At 41.1% G+C, this 13,695-nt stretch overlaps 1 protein-coding gene across 1 annotated transcript; it reads left to right on the top strand.

Annotated features, from left to right (window-relative positions):
* Positions 1 to 10,072: 10,072 nt before the first annotated feature.
* Positions 10,073 to 13,380, top strand: T265_15194 (hypothetical protein; the record flags this gene model as incomplete). The annotated part of the gene is made up of 2 exons (XM_009176994.1): positions 10,073 to 10,825; positions 12,544 to 13,380. Coding segments are annotated over 2 exons (1,590 nt in total), but the record flags the coding sequence as incomplete, so codon positions are not given.
* Between the last annotated feature and the right edge of the window lie 315 nt (positions 13,381 to 13,695).

Here is a 13,695-nt window from a genome sequence, read left to right as displayed (position 1 = left end):
CTCATTTGCAAATCGATTTGGATTTCACAAGAGACTCGACTGAATCTCTCGGTTATGATATTCTACAACTGAATGTGCTGCATACAGGCCGCCTCATGATTCAGCTGGCACGATATTCGAGATATCGCAGTATATTTTCATGAAGGAAACTACTCACAAGATTGCTGAAGGACGAGACCGGTCGTGGGATGTTGAAGAGTTTTCAGCAACCTTGTGAACAGTTTAAAAGTTTTTTGCAATTTAATCACTTACAACTATCCAAAAATCTTGTTTCATCATGAACCATTTTGGTGGGAGCCTCACATGAAGATAGTCATCTACGGGTAAATCCAGTTAACTAGTGTAAAATTACAGGTATAGCCTGTCTCATTTGACTCAAACCTCAGGTCAAACATTTGAACTAAAAATCAGGATCCAGTGAAACCGTATCGTTCATGCGTTCATCAAATACGAGCGCAAAGCAAAAGATTTCACCGCAACCGGCATGATTGAATTATTTGGTTGATGTAGGCACCGTTTTACAAAGAATCAGTTGACTATGATATACTTGACCTACTTAAGTTATAAAGTGTTTCTGAAAGGTGAATCGCACTGCCTGATTTCAGGGACCGGGAAGAAGTGGACATCGCAAAAATATTCCCCCAGTAAGTGGATGTTTTTTATTCCAGGGTGTCATGTCTGAAACTGTTAACATAGAACTACTTAGAAGCACTTAGCCTCAGATTAAAAAGCGTGATGTGATCCAGATTGTATCACTTGATTCATCTGGTCTTCCCCATCGACCTGGTTTATACTCATTTTTAACCACTGAATAAAAGCTCAGAATTCGTCATACAGTTCTTCCTATGCATTCAAATAAGTGACCATCCCACCGCGTTTTGAAAAAAGCACCTTTACTATAAAGTCTCACTGTTAACACCAACTGAGATATACTGAGTAAGGGATACGCCGTTTTATTCAGACAGTACTCTGGGTTTCCAGGCTTTTTAAGTGCAATACTGATGATAAGGTCGACGCAATGGCCATCACTTTACAGGTGTTCTGGGGGTGCCCAATAATCTGTCTGATAGTATGTCTGCGATGATTTTAATTAATACCACCCGGGAGGATGAAGTTGTCCGACTTTGTTCTGTCTTACGAATAGTGAGATAGAACCCGAACATTACCTTTTTTTCCCATGAACGTTGTAGTTTGAATTGAATAGATTGGTTATCAACTTACTGGTATATTGGTAAGAATGAACGCTTGACACAGTTTACGACAGTGTCCACCTATCAAGGTGTGGTGGGTAAAAACCAGTCCCCCTTGACAGCCTACCATCAGAAGGTTGAACTTTTATCACAACTGTATGGCGTTCGTGTACTGCACATATCCCGATAAAAGTGCATTTGGACTCTCGTGGTTACCAGCCAGACGGAGTCCTAACAATTTACAGAACAGATTTTAACTGAAATTCCTGTCGGCAAACAGTATACTAGTGTGTGAAGTTTCGGACAGCAAACAACCAGGTTTAACCTGCATCACCCTCATCAAAAGCAAGGATTGAATTTAGTAGCAACCAAGTGAAAATCGGTGTTATTTAACTTATTGGTCATCTACAGTTGCACGTCGACTTGACTGAGATTTTTACAAAAATACGGATCGTTTCTGGACTCCAAGTATCTCTCTGATGTGCAAAATCATTTCAAGAGCAGTAACGAATAGGATTCAACTAAATGATTTTTCCCCTATTCCAAATCATCCCACTGGTGGTTCAAAAGTTTTGTTAGAAGGGAGCGGATATTTAGACTGTGAGCAACCCTTCTTACCAGACGATGGTTCTTCTCTTTTAATGAAACCCAGCTTTCTCTCTTGTCGCTCAAGATGACTTGGTTCCAAGCTAGTTCGCCAGATAAAAGTAACATCAGTCTTAGAAAAGATGTAAATATAACATTCTATTTAAAAATGCGTCGCATCAACATCAACTTAAAAACTAGGATTTGTTGCTTCTGTAACACATTTTGAAATCTTATCTTCGCAAAAAACAGGGCGAATCGGGTCACCCCCTCATCAACGCATGTCAAACATCAGCACTGACAACACATGAGGTTTTCACTTTACTGTGACTTGTAATCTGAGTAGCCACCAAGTCTGGTAAATTGGATGACTCCCAGAGATCAATGAAGGTGAAGGCCTTCTAAACCAAGCACATTTCTGAGTTTCATCGTGCGTCACTGAAAAGAATTTCTTCACTCAAACCTACGCCAGCTAGTTCAATTAAATCAATAGAAAGAACATATAATTTTCCGGTGATGAACTACATCTAAAACCACAAAGTTTATTCTCCTTGCTTTTGAGAATTTCTTTCTCGTAGACAGATAGGAATTTTAAAAAAATTTGGGCGTAATGGAGTATTCCTTACAAGCTAAAGCTTCATTTCGGGTGATGTTCCACTTTGCGATTCTGGAGCAAGACACCTTGAGTGTCAATGCACCGCCCTTATCCGGTATGCCTCAAGCTAGGAGAAAGGCCTATGAGGAGTTTTATTTTGCGCCATTTCTTACACTTCCGTTAGTCTAAGAGTCCAAAATGAGCTGTGTGAACATCTCACCTCAAGGAATTTAGCTCTATTTTGGCTCAGTCCCGTTGCTGATGAAATCGTGGAAGGCAAACCCCAAACGACAACTTTTGATTATTTCAAAATTTCTGGTCCCCACAACCAATTCTGAGCAACGCCTTGTTTCAACGACTTGAAAACGCAGTAATCCTTGAGTTGTTCAAGCCAATTTAGCTCCTCTGAGAACTCAAAATTTGAAGCTTGGGTGTACTGGTCGGTTCACAAAAGTTGTTGAATGAACAAACTAATAATACCTTGTGGCGGACGAACTCAATGTAACCATTATCTGTATTGTTCACCTTCCGCCATTTATCTCTTCAAAAGCAACTTTCATCACTGAGAGATCCGAATATGCTTCGGGATTATACGAGTGGTGTTAAAATGTGCTTACAAAACTTGACTTTTCAAACATTCGATAATCGGATAGCAGGAACTAGCTGTCTCAGTAAGCATGTACCTGACTACAAATCATAACCGCAAGAGTGACAACTGGACATTACCATGATGAGGTAGCGAGTTTGAATACTACACAGGCCTAACCAACGTCCATCAAGAAGTTTACGGTTTTCTTTATTAACCCTTGCCCGACAGACGTTTGTCAAGTATAAACCGTGAAATGGGCACGGTTTAGCTAGAAAATACTAAATCCTCGCGCTTTCTCCTTGTGTTTGGAGACCTGAAGTGCATGATATGTAAAAAAAGTCTGGCTAAAGTTTATTCTTCATCGTTAGCTCGGCTTGTAATTGATATTTCCAGAAGACGGTGGGAATATCCCACCCACTAGTTAACGATCCAATTTGCCATTAGGCCGCCTGCTCCTTTGTTGTTTTAAGGGGACGGTCAACGTTTTCCCACACAAATTGAAAATCTCCTTTTCCCACTCTTTCTGTTTCTTACCTATACTTGACGAAGTGTCTTTACTCAGGGTCGATAGGTATTGACATGCCACTGTTTAATACTGGTGCAACTTCACCGATTACAGAGTTTGTGGTATTTATGGTCCAGCAACCGAAATCGAAAAAGCAGCGCGATGCTTCTGGAAAATTTTTAACCAATAATTTAGGTAACTTAGACAAATTCCGCGTTTTATAGCTAACCTAGAAGCCAATAATGCTACCTAGCAATGACGAAAAAAATTTCAAAATGATCCCTAGGGAGGTAATTGGCCACGCAGCGGGACAGTCAAGCTAACTTGACTTGGGACTTTTACTTCTTTTTCTGTACTTTTGATGCCGCATTCTTACTTTGCCGAAAATTAAGCTAGACATTCCCAAGTAGTTGTATGGTGGGGTACACCTTTCGAAAGGATTCGGTCGCGTTAAAACGAAGAACTCCAATAAATATTAGGAAGAACTACTCACAGCCATTGATGTTTCGAACGGATCGGAATGAAATCAACTAATATTCAACCAATCAACTAATACCCAGTAGAATGTCTCCGACCAGCCCACATGTTGTAGGCAATGCCTGTAGTTACTTTGTAGAGTAGAGACCAATTCAACGCCCCAAGAGCATCGCAGGCAAAAAAAAACTAATCCAGTGACATTGATGACCAACTGACAGTCTGACGAACTGACAATGCTGAGTTTGAAATTTTGCCATAATTAGTAGTTGGCGAACCGAATATGGAAGAATACTTCAAAATTTTTGTTTAACAGTAAAAATGACTGTTATTGACAGGATGTCATCTCTATTTGGGCTTGGCCGAAGACAGTCACTTCAGTTATGCCCACTAGAAGCAATAAAGAAATGATCAATGAGTCAGCCAATGAAAAGTTCAAGCATTCGGTAGAGTGAAGTATATGTGATAAAGGCCTTTCTGTTTACGAACAGATAAGGGAATTGCAGAAGAAGAGCCGCGACGTTTGACGTACTACATTTGTTATTATAAGTAAAACGGGGTTTGCCGAAAGACAGACGTTTGGCAGAATAACATACAAAGTGAATGACAGCGAGACGGTAATGTCGACTGGCTGTAGGAGCGGGCTCAGTAGAAGTAGTCCTCATATATCAGTAGACTTTCTCAACTCCGTGGCACAATACTTGACAGAAGAGAAAACACTTTAAGGGTCAAAATATATTAAAATCAAGAGGGCTAAAACAAATAAATCAAGTGCTCAAGATGTATCAAGAATGGGCTCTTAGCGAAAAATAAGAAGTGAAGCTCAGAATGCTTAAGTGCAATGTTACTTTGATCAATCAGCTCGCGGTTAGAAAAGACAAAAGTTGTAATAATTATCCTGTCCTCTTTTTGCCGGTATACAAATTAATGGAAGGCATGCAACAAAGGGAAAACTGTCTTGAGGGACGCTGACGTGACAAACTATTTCACAACTTGCCGGAGAGAAAAACTTCCGTAACCTACACGGAGATAAGTATGAGAAAAAGGACCACACCCCTCAAGGAACCAGTAACTAATTTTTTCATGGGTTGATTCCCTAAATTAAATCCTCGGTGAAGATATTGTACTCATTTGTTCACGGGTCTATTCACGTAAATGACTGGCAGTGATAGGAGCTAAAATGGATGTTGGGAGAGACACTCTAAAATTTACAAAGAACTTGCAAATAATTAAATGTGCACTATTGGAGCATCAACATTCAGTCTATGTGTGTGTATTTCACACACACAGAGGGACCACAGGATGAACGGGCTTTGCAAGAATGGGACTGGGTTTGACACTCATTAAAGCAGCTTTGATCACTTCTATGGCTTGAACCAGTTACCCGAGAGAGAGTTACGCTGTCATGAATCACGTTGGTGGTTTTCTTTCGCCCGAAGTTCGCACTTGACTCCGGCGATCCCCTAAAAACACGAACGTGCCTGTTACTCAGAGATCCTCACACAAATCCCCGCACCTCAAAAGAACTTGGCGGGCTAAATTTCATGAACATCAATTTTGATGCAGGATGCTTTCAAATGCCTGCGGTTCACAAAAGCACATCTTCACTTAAATGGTGTGCAATTAAATGCAACTTATTAAGAAAGCCGCGCAAACGATTTGACCATCATGTTTTACTTTTTGCATAGTTCTACAATTCTTCACTTTTATATGTAGTGATTAAAAGTTCCGACGACTCGTACTAAAATAAGCTTTAGCGTAATATTTGTACATTTTTGTCAATTATTTTTTCCATCAGCCACCAACGCAAATAGCGTTGATACATTGATTCTGACGCCGAAGAGAGCATTTTCTCGATTTGGTTTCTTTAGTTGTCACTACACTATAGAACAGCCTCCCAAAAGATGACTCTTTATTATAAAACTACAAGCATTCCTATTTCTGGAATTCGTGTATAAGAGCCCTAAAATCATGTTTCTCTCGACTTCAGGAATGCGTTTCATTCTCTTGACCGCTCGTTTGTGTATTGGGAGCTCGGTAAAGGCTTTTCTAAAAATATAGTGTCCAATAGTACTGTTCGCTGTCTCCAATTTTGTTCAAATTGGTCCTTAATAAAGCAGTGATCCAAAAACCGTAAGGTTTTTAAAACTTGATGTTTGGATCTCTACGAGTAAACATCTTATCAACCCTGAGTATACAGACGACATCATTTTCACATCTGCAAACGAGGAAGAAGTGCTGAAAAGCTGACCGAAGAAATTCAGCCGTTCGGCATGTGCTACGCGTTCTTAATTAGCAGTGACAGACTGCGGAATATACAGTCTGCTGACATTTCTTTAAGAATTCTAGGAGTGACACTGGAAGTTGTGCAACATATCGGAAGTTGCCAGTAGTGTGACAAACAAAGTCAACTCACGAATCTCAATGGCCTGAATTGCGGTTGACAACTTGTGTCACTAGTGATATCCAAATGAGACAAAGGAAGTACTATCCAACTACAGAGTGGGCTGTAACTTAGTACGACTTCTAGGCTGCTGGGTATGAGACAACCATCTACGCCTCAGAGCTGTGATTTATTTGGCTGGAAGCAGTGAATTTGCAGTGAGCTGAACACTAGACGGCACTTATCTCAGAGAATGCATCCACTGGAAGCTAAGATGACCAAGCAATGTTTTTCGCATGCCGAGAGCAGCTTTATTCAAAATGGCGGAAAGCTGAAAGTGAAAAGAATTTAAAAGTTGTTAGGGAAAGTCTAGGTGCTGTTTACCTTCTAGGATGTGGTCTATGTGAGCTTCCTGTTCTTACTTGGAGATACCAGGCGATAAGGTAGCTAAAAGATGTTTGTGGCATCCGTCCTGTCAGTTTTCATCCGTCTTCTTATTAGGTGCTGAAGAATTTGGTTAGCGGCTAACCCAAAGTCCCTCGCCCTCTAACGTTTCTTCTTCTTTTAATTGCGAAGCTCCATTCAAATTAATTTATATGGTTGTACTGTAGCGAAGTACCAGTGTTCTGATCTTGCGTTGCCGCCATTGATGATGATGCAGAGTGCAGAAACAACTCCTTCGTAATACACGGACGCTTGGAGCTCGATGCGGAGATTCCGCTTACGATGCAATGTACTTTTGCAAAAGAAACACTATGTAGAAAATACCTAAAAATAATTTTAAACAGATATAAAAGTATACACAACTTTATAAATGGTAAAGTCAGTAACGATGATGATGGGGCATAAATGAATCTTTCATTACGATGACTTGTACTGCTGTGATAGGGTTGGTGTTGGGTGCTTAAAGGGACAATCTAGGGAGTTGCTTTTGGGTCCAGCTGTGCAATTCTTCAAGCATTGTGATGATTTCGTTTTCGTTCTTTGGTGATGATGTAGGTCGATTCATTTGTTTTCACCCTCATTTAAACGTTCTGAGTGCCGTGTCAAGCAACGTTCGATGTCCTGTGAAAAATATGTATGTGACCTAAGGTAATTCAATTACTGTTGGTAGTTTACTCAACTTCAACTACTATTCATAATCTATAATTAAATAACCATATTTTCGCCAATAAAATGCCTTGTCCCAGCGTAAAAAATCTATTCGGGCTGTCTGAAGGAAAGTGAGCAGGTTCCAAATGAAAATGGACCAAAGTCCAAGCACGTTCAACACCGAAATGGTGTAGCGGACTCTCATCGCAGAACAAAATATAGACAATATACAGCCATATTCACTGAGTATCGATAAATAAGGGTTATGAATTATGTTAGCTTTTCCACCTATCCTTATTCTCAAAAGATAATATATGATATGTAGATACAGACAGACAGACAGGAATCAATCTGATGTTGTATAGCAGTTGTGCCAGCAACTGTACTGTTCAGAGACCCATTGGAGTTATGCCCATTTAGAGAGAGGTTCATAAAATCTATTAGATAAACTGTGCGACCGACGCCGTTCACAGGAATTCCGATGCCTCGTGGGAGATAACAGTGATTAACTTCCGACAGTTAGGTGAAAAAGCAATATAGTCAGCGGTGTCACAGAAGACAGATAAGGATTCTGGTGTGCCTACATATCATCCACTCTAGACGGTGCAGATTTGAATCAATCTTCTCTTCCTCTGCTAGACGCCGATTAACCAAATGGAGACCAAATTGTAAAGAATATCTTACACGACTTGTTACCTAGGAGGTATATCAATAGGGCTGTAAATGAATTTCGTTTTGAATAACTGATTCTATTTTCTTAGGGCATGCCTCGCCAGTTAAGCAGACGTTTACTGAAGAAAGGAAACCTCGCTCACCACTTCATTTGCAACCAAAAAGAAGGTTATGAAAAAAATCAGGAAGATCAGGTTGCTGGTTTACCTCAATAACTCACTTTTTCCATAATTACCCCACGCAGATTGAGTCTCGACCGTTTGTCAATCAAGTTTCATAGGATTTTTCTACACTTGTACAGATATCTAAATTATCTGAGTTTCCCTGATTATTGCTGTCCTGATTCACGTCTGCCGATTTATTCACTATTTGGTATTTTAAAATGGGTCCTCTAGGCTTGCAGACAATGGAAGTTCTGGGATAGTTAATTTGCTGTAGGGGAATTATAGTTGTCACCTAAGGGAGAATCGCTCGCTTTTGTCACTTCTATGAATTCCTTCATACAGGGACCTGTGTGAGTTGTTGGTGGTAGATTACAAGCATTCCAATTTTAACAAAATAATTCCGGTGAAACAAACTCTCGTGGGTTTAGCCAGAAAAGGATTACAGCTGTTGCTTGTGGATAGCTGAACCTGGGCCACTGTTCTTCCGCTAATTTTAGGGGAAGCCGTGCGGACCAGAGTGTAACATCTATTTGATAACCCGCGGTGTGGCTCCGATCATGAACGATGGATCTGTTCTGGGTTGGTGGATGAACCTAGTCGGACAAACGCAACGGGTACTGAGTGTGTGTACGTTTGTACCCGGGGGATGGTTGAATCTCTGTTTACGGTATTCTTGGTACTCTTCACACGTTTCAGCATCACTATATTCGACATTTTGCACGACAGTATCCTGACGTGCCACACTCACAATTGTTACTGAAAACTATTCGGCGACCCGCAACTCGTTCTATCCTTCTTGGGACACTTCAAACAGGTATAGTCTTCAAAGTGCCATCAGACTGATATTCTACGTGCATATCAGCAATGTGGTTGGCGAAACACACTTATTTGCAATCCCTTGGGTGTTAAGGAGAAACTCAGATGAAACTGTCTAAATAAACGGGTCAACTAAACCGAAGTCTTGTGGAAATAAGATTGCTTTTGTATACTGGCCTCAGTTTTTAGCACTCACTCCTGCGTGTCCGCCAGCTGTCAGTTTCTTAAGAACCGTACAAGTAAGGTATTTATGCAGATAATTTGTGAGGTGAACAGCGTGGGCATAGATGGATCATTCGAGTCACATATCTGTTGCATGCGCTAATATCCATGATCCATCTAGACAGTGGTTGCGAGCTAAGTCAGGGTAAACAGAGCACAAAACTTGTTAGAATGCTGGATACGTAAAACGTGCCTTAACATGTTTTTGTCAAAATAATGATCACCTTGTTCTTAGCAAGCCTTCGTTCTAGCTTTAAGACAAAGTCGATGTTACTTAATTTATTCTTGTGCTCAAACATTGGTGGCTGCTGTACTCTAAACTCTTTTTTTTTCAATTTCGGCGCAAACGCTTACTTCCAAGGCAATGAATGTCAGCTCCGCTTTACGAAATCTAGGTTCAATACGCGTTACTCTCGTCTATTCATTCAAATTTATGCACCCTCTAATTCATCAACCAAGTCTGCTCCCATCCTGTAATACGCAGACTTTTCCCTCAGAATACTAATCTTCATGGTAGTGTAAGCGTCTGTAAGGATCCCCGTCTACCTCGTGTTCAGACAAGATTAGTTATCTTAAGTCTTCATCAAATGTAAAGGTATTTTATGCCTGTTTACTAGGTGTAAACCGTCAGGCCCTCAAAAAACTTTGCCTACGCATACAAGCATACATTAGAACTTCGCTGTTCATGTCCCATATTTCGAGCTGACTAGCTGATCAATTATGATGGAAGTGTACTTTCGTTTTTACACCAAACTATCTATTTTCCTATTATTTCTTGTAACCAGTTGGTGTCGCTGTTTTTCACTTTCAGCTATTCTCCTCTGAAAACGACGGAAGAGCCATTTGATTTGACCAAGGTGAAATCTCCTATAGAAAATACGCAAGACTTATGGGTTGAGAATAACAATTCAGCCTGTAAAACTAACCTGTGTGAGATCATGGTATCTATCGAAGATGCGACTCAAAGCAATCATGTGCGACCCTTCGCAAGACCTGGTAGCCATAAGTCAGATCATCCAGGAGAACCGATCAACCTTTCTTTCAGCACTGCTCAGGCCGTGGACAAACTCAGAACTAACAACAATCCTGCCACGGTATTAGAGAAACGCATCAATTTCGAAGACGAACCATTTCTTTACAGATGCGATTACTTATGTGAAGACAAGAATGATCCACGAGATTTTGCACCACACAAAAGAAAAGAGGAAGAATATATTGACTCAGACTTGTCTGATTTATCCTCGTCCAAGGAACCTATCGATGTCTATGTCCCCTCGCCAACCGTTCCCGCATTCAGTGCTTCTGACAGTGAATGCAGTCAGATGACAAAACACCGTTCCATCCCCAAAAAAGAACCTGATTCACCAATCTGGGTTGAGAATCCCACAATGAAGAAGGCAGACAAAGATCCGTACTTTTGTTATGAATGTTACCAGATTGCAGAGTCCAGCTCGAGTGGATATCAGTGTTGTGATCCACTGAGCCGTTCATGCAATATCCCAGAGCACTATTCTGTTCAGTGTACTTCGCCTTACCAAGTAAGCAATCAGTAATCTGAAAGCATCGATGAGTAAACTCTTTTGTGTCATTCCTATATATTATTGCAATATGAAGCACAATCCGTGCGCCAAAGTAAAATCCAGTATCTTATTCCCAGTCCTGGAGACAAGGAAGACTGTTCGGCTCTAATGTACCGCGCGTTTTGAACAACTTTTTAAGTATCCAAGACCCTGATGATTTTCCTTGGCACTGTCGCTGAGAAAGATTTGCTAACACTCCGTTTGACGTACGTCAAAGCGCAGACATGTCGTCCGAGGCTTGGACAACATTTGCCCTAAAATGTGTGCAATTAATGGAACTGCAACTATGCATCCTATGTAGGGCGCTTTCATGGTGTATTCTTGTTGTAGGTCATTCGGCTAATCACAAACAGGTATTTATTCCTCGCAGTGAAGACCGTTTATGCTGATAAAGAACACTGTAGAGCTGTCTCCTTCTTTGTGTGAAGCATCAACAGTGTGCATCTCGCGAAACCCATACAGATTTGAACTCACTACCTTCTGGTCAATGTTTTAACACTTAGCCGTTTGGCCCACAGCGGCTAATGGGCGGTGAGATTAGGTCTCAGTAAAAAGGAAGAAACTTCTACTAAAGAGTGCGAAATCTTTGCATATCGTCATTTATCTATAATTAGCTCCGAGGAAGGATAATTTCACAAGAAGGGTGAAACTTCGAGAAATGCACTCATTTGCCAATCAATTTGGTTTTCACGTGACTCAACTGAATCTCTCGTCTATGATATTCTGCAACTGAATGTACTGCAAACAGGCCGCCTCATGTTTTATAAAGAAGATCACTCACAAGGTTGCTGTTGAAGAGTTTTCAGCAACCTTGTGAGTAGTTTCCTTCTTCTGGGAGCCGTTACACACGAGGCCTGTCAATTCGTGCCGTAATGATGTATTTGCTGTGAATGAAAGAAGAGTAGCGCTACGTCCTGTCGAACTGAGGTTTCACCAAACAGCAGCAGCTCATGACTAAACGGTTAAATGTTCAACCTATGGCTGGAAGGTCCCGAGTTCCGTGAGATGTACACTTTTGATAGCTCCCGGCTGGGACGAAACAGTTGTAGAGTGCTTCTCAGCGTAAACTGACTTTACTGAGGGAAGGAAATCTCTATTGAAATCTATTCAGTCGCCTCACACTAACGCTAACCACAAATGGCCAGACTGTCTACATAACTACCCAATGACCATTTGCAAACTGCTGACCTCAAGAAAAATCTCGCCTTCCAGTATCCTATCTGACCGCAGTGCATCGCATTTGCCCTACTCCCCGGTTGGATCATTGCGGGCGATGCACAGCAAGCCGAATTTTGGCGACTCCAAACCCACCTGAACTGATTCCGTAGGGACCGAAATTCGTTGTGTGGATGAGATTATCATAACTTAATCGCATATTCACCAGAGAACCCACGTTTTTATTTACTTTCTATATAGTTAGTGAGTGCCTTCTTCTGTGACTACAAGCTGCTATCAGAAAACCTGAGGTCCCAGAAAATCAACATCTTGTCTATTCATAAGATGATGACGATCGACAGATCTACGAGCTGTCTCACTTGTACTGCAAGCTTATTTGAAAACATTTACTAAACCTCTCCATTTAACCCGTGTATACTCTGAAGAAGTCTTTTGCGTCCCTCTGGAAGTGGTGTTTATAGTATACCAGACTGCCGACTTTCCCTTTTCTGTTTTTTTAGTTCATCAACTTTTCGGATTTTAGCAGTTCTGGACAGAATGAGAGTTCTGATCAGTTTCACAGCCCATACCACCAATGTTATTGTCAGTATCCGACGGGGATTCTAACTGCCGATCTAATAACTGCCATGTCAACATCGGCTGATAGTTCCTCGACCTACTGTGAACACGTCCCATGGTACCGACGACTTTGGGATCTCATAAGAATGTGTTATCAAAAAGAACATCGAGAAGCGCCATGTCCTTATAGGAGACCTGCCCTGCGCTTGGAAAACCCCAGCGGACGTGGTCAATGGCTGAAACGACATTCCGATAGTTCGGTGAAGATCCGGTGGCAAAATCTTTCTAGAAAAATGAGCAGTGGTCTCAAATCGGCGGCCGAGGTGTTTCGACTGGGAGTACACAAAAAAGTGGACAAATCTCAAGAATCTCAAGAATCATCTGATTCGAAAAAGTCGGTGGACAGGCAGCTAGACCAGAAACGTCGCGTCAGCTTATATCGTAAGAGAAGTTTGAGACCAAGCTGGGCACAAATAAGGTCTATGAACAGTATTGATTCCCGAAATCGAAGGCACGCACGGAAAGCACTGAGGACCATCAGTTTTATTCTCGGCGCTTTCATGATGTGTTGGACACCTTACCACATAATTATGATGATTAAGGGATTTTGCGATGACTTTGAGACGCACGGGAGCTGTGTCAGTCATCATTTGTACAATTTGACCTACTGGCTATGCTACATGAACTCACCGATAAACCCCTTTTGTTATGCATTGTCGAATGCCTCGTTCCGAAGGACATTTTTTCGAATTTTGAAGGGCAATTTTCAGCGCAAATGAATGTGATTGAATGAATTTCGCTTGAAATTTTTTGAAGTATATCAGCTTGTGAGATTTCAGTATGTCTGCCACGCAGGCTGGATTCTCCATTTTCTGTGGGTTTGCAACTGTTTCACTTATGCGGTAGCATTGGACTAAAAATAATGAGAAGACTTCAATTCACTTATTTTCTCAACAGAACAGACTGAAGTAGTCAAATGCCTCGATAACAATCCATCAAGTTTAAGGGTTAGGGGGTTTCTTATGATTTGTTGTTTGATTTATTTATTTGAGTCGGCAAACGCGAATAAAGGATACTTAACTTTTAGCGCGTCA

This window comes from Opisthorchis viverrini (genome assembly GCF_000715545.1).
Source record: "Opisthorchis viverrini unplaced genomic scaffold opera_v5_381, whole genome shotgun sequence".
NCBI lineage: Eukaryota > Metazoa > Platyhelminthes > Trematoda > Opisthorchiida > Opisthorchiidae > Opisthorchis > Opisthorchis viverrini.
This window is presented reverse-complemented; position numbering and strand designations above follow the sequence as displayed.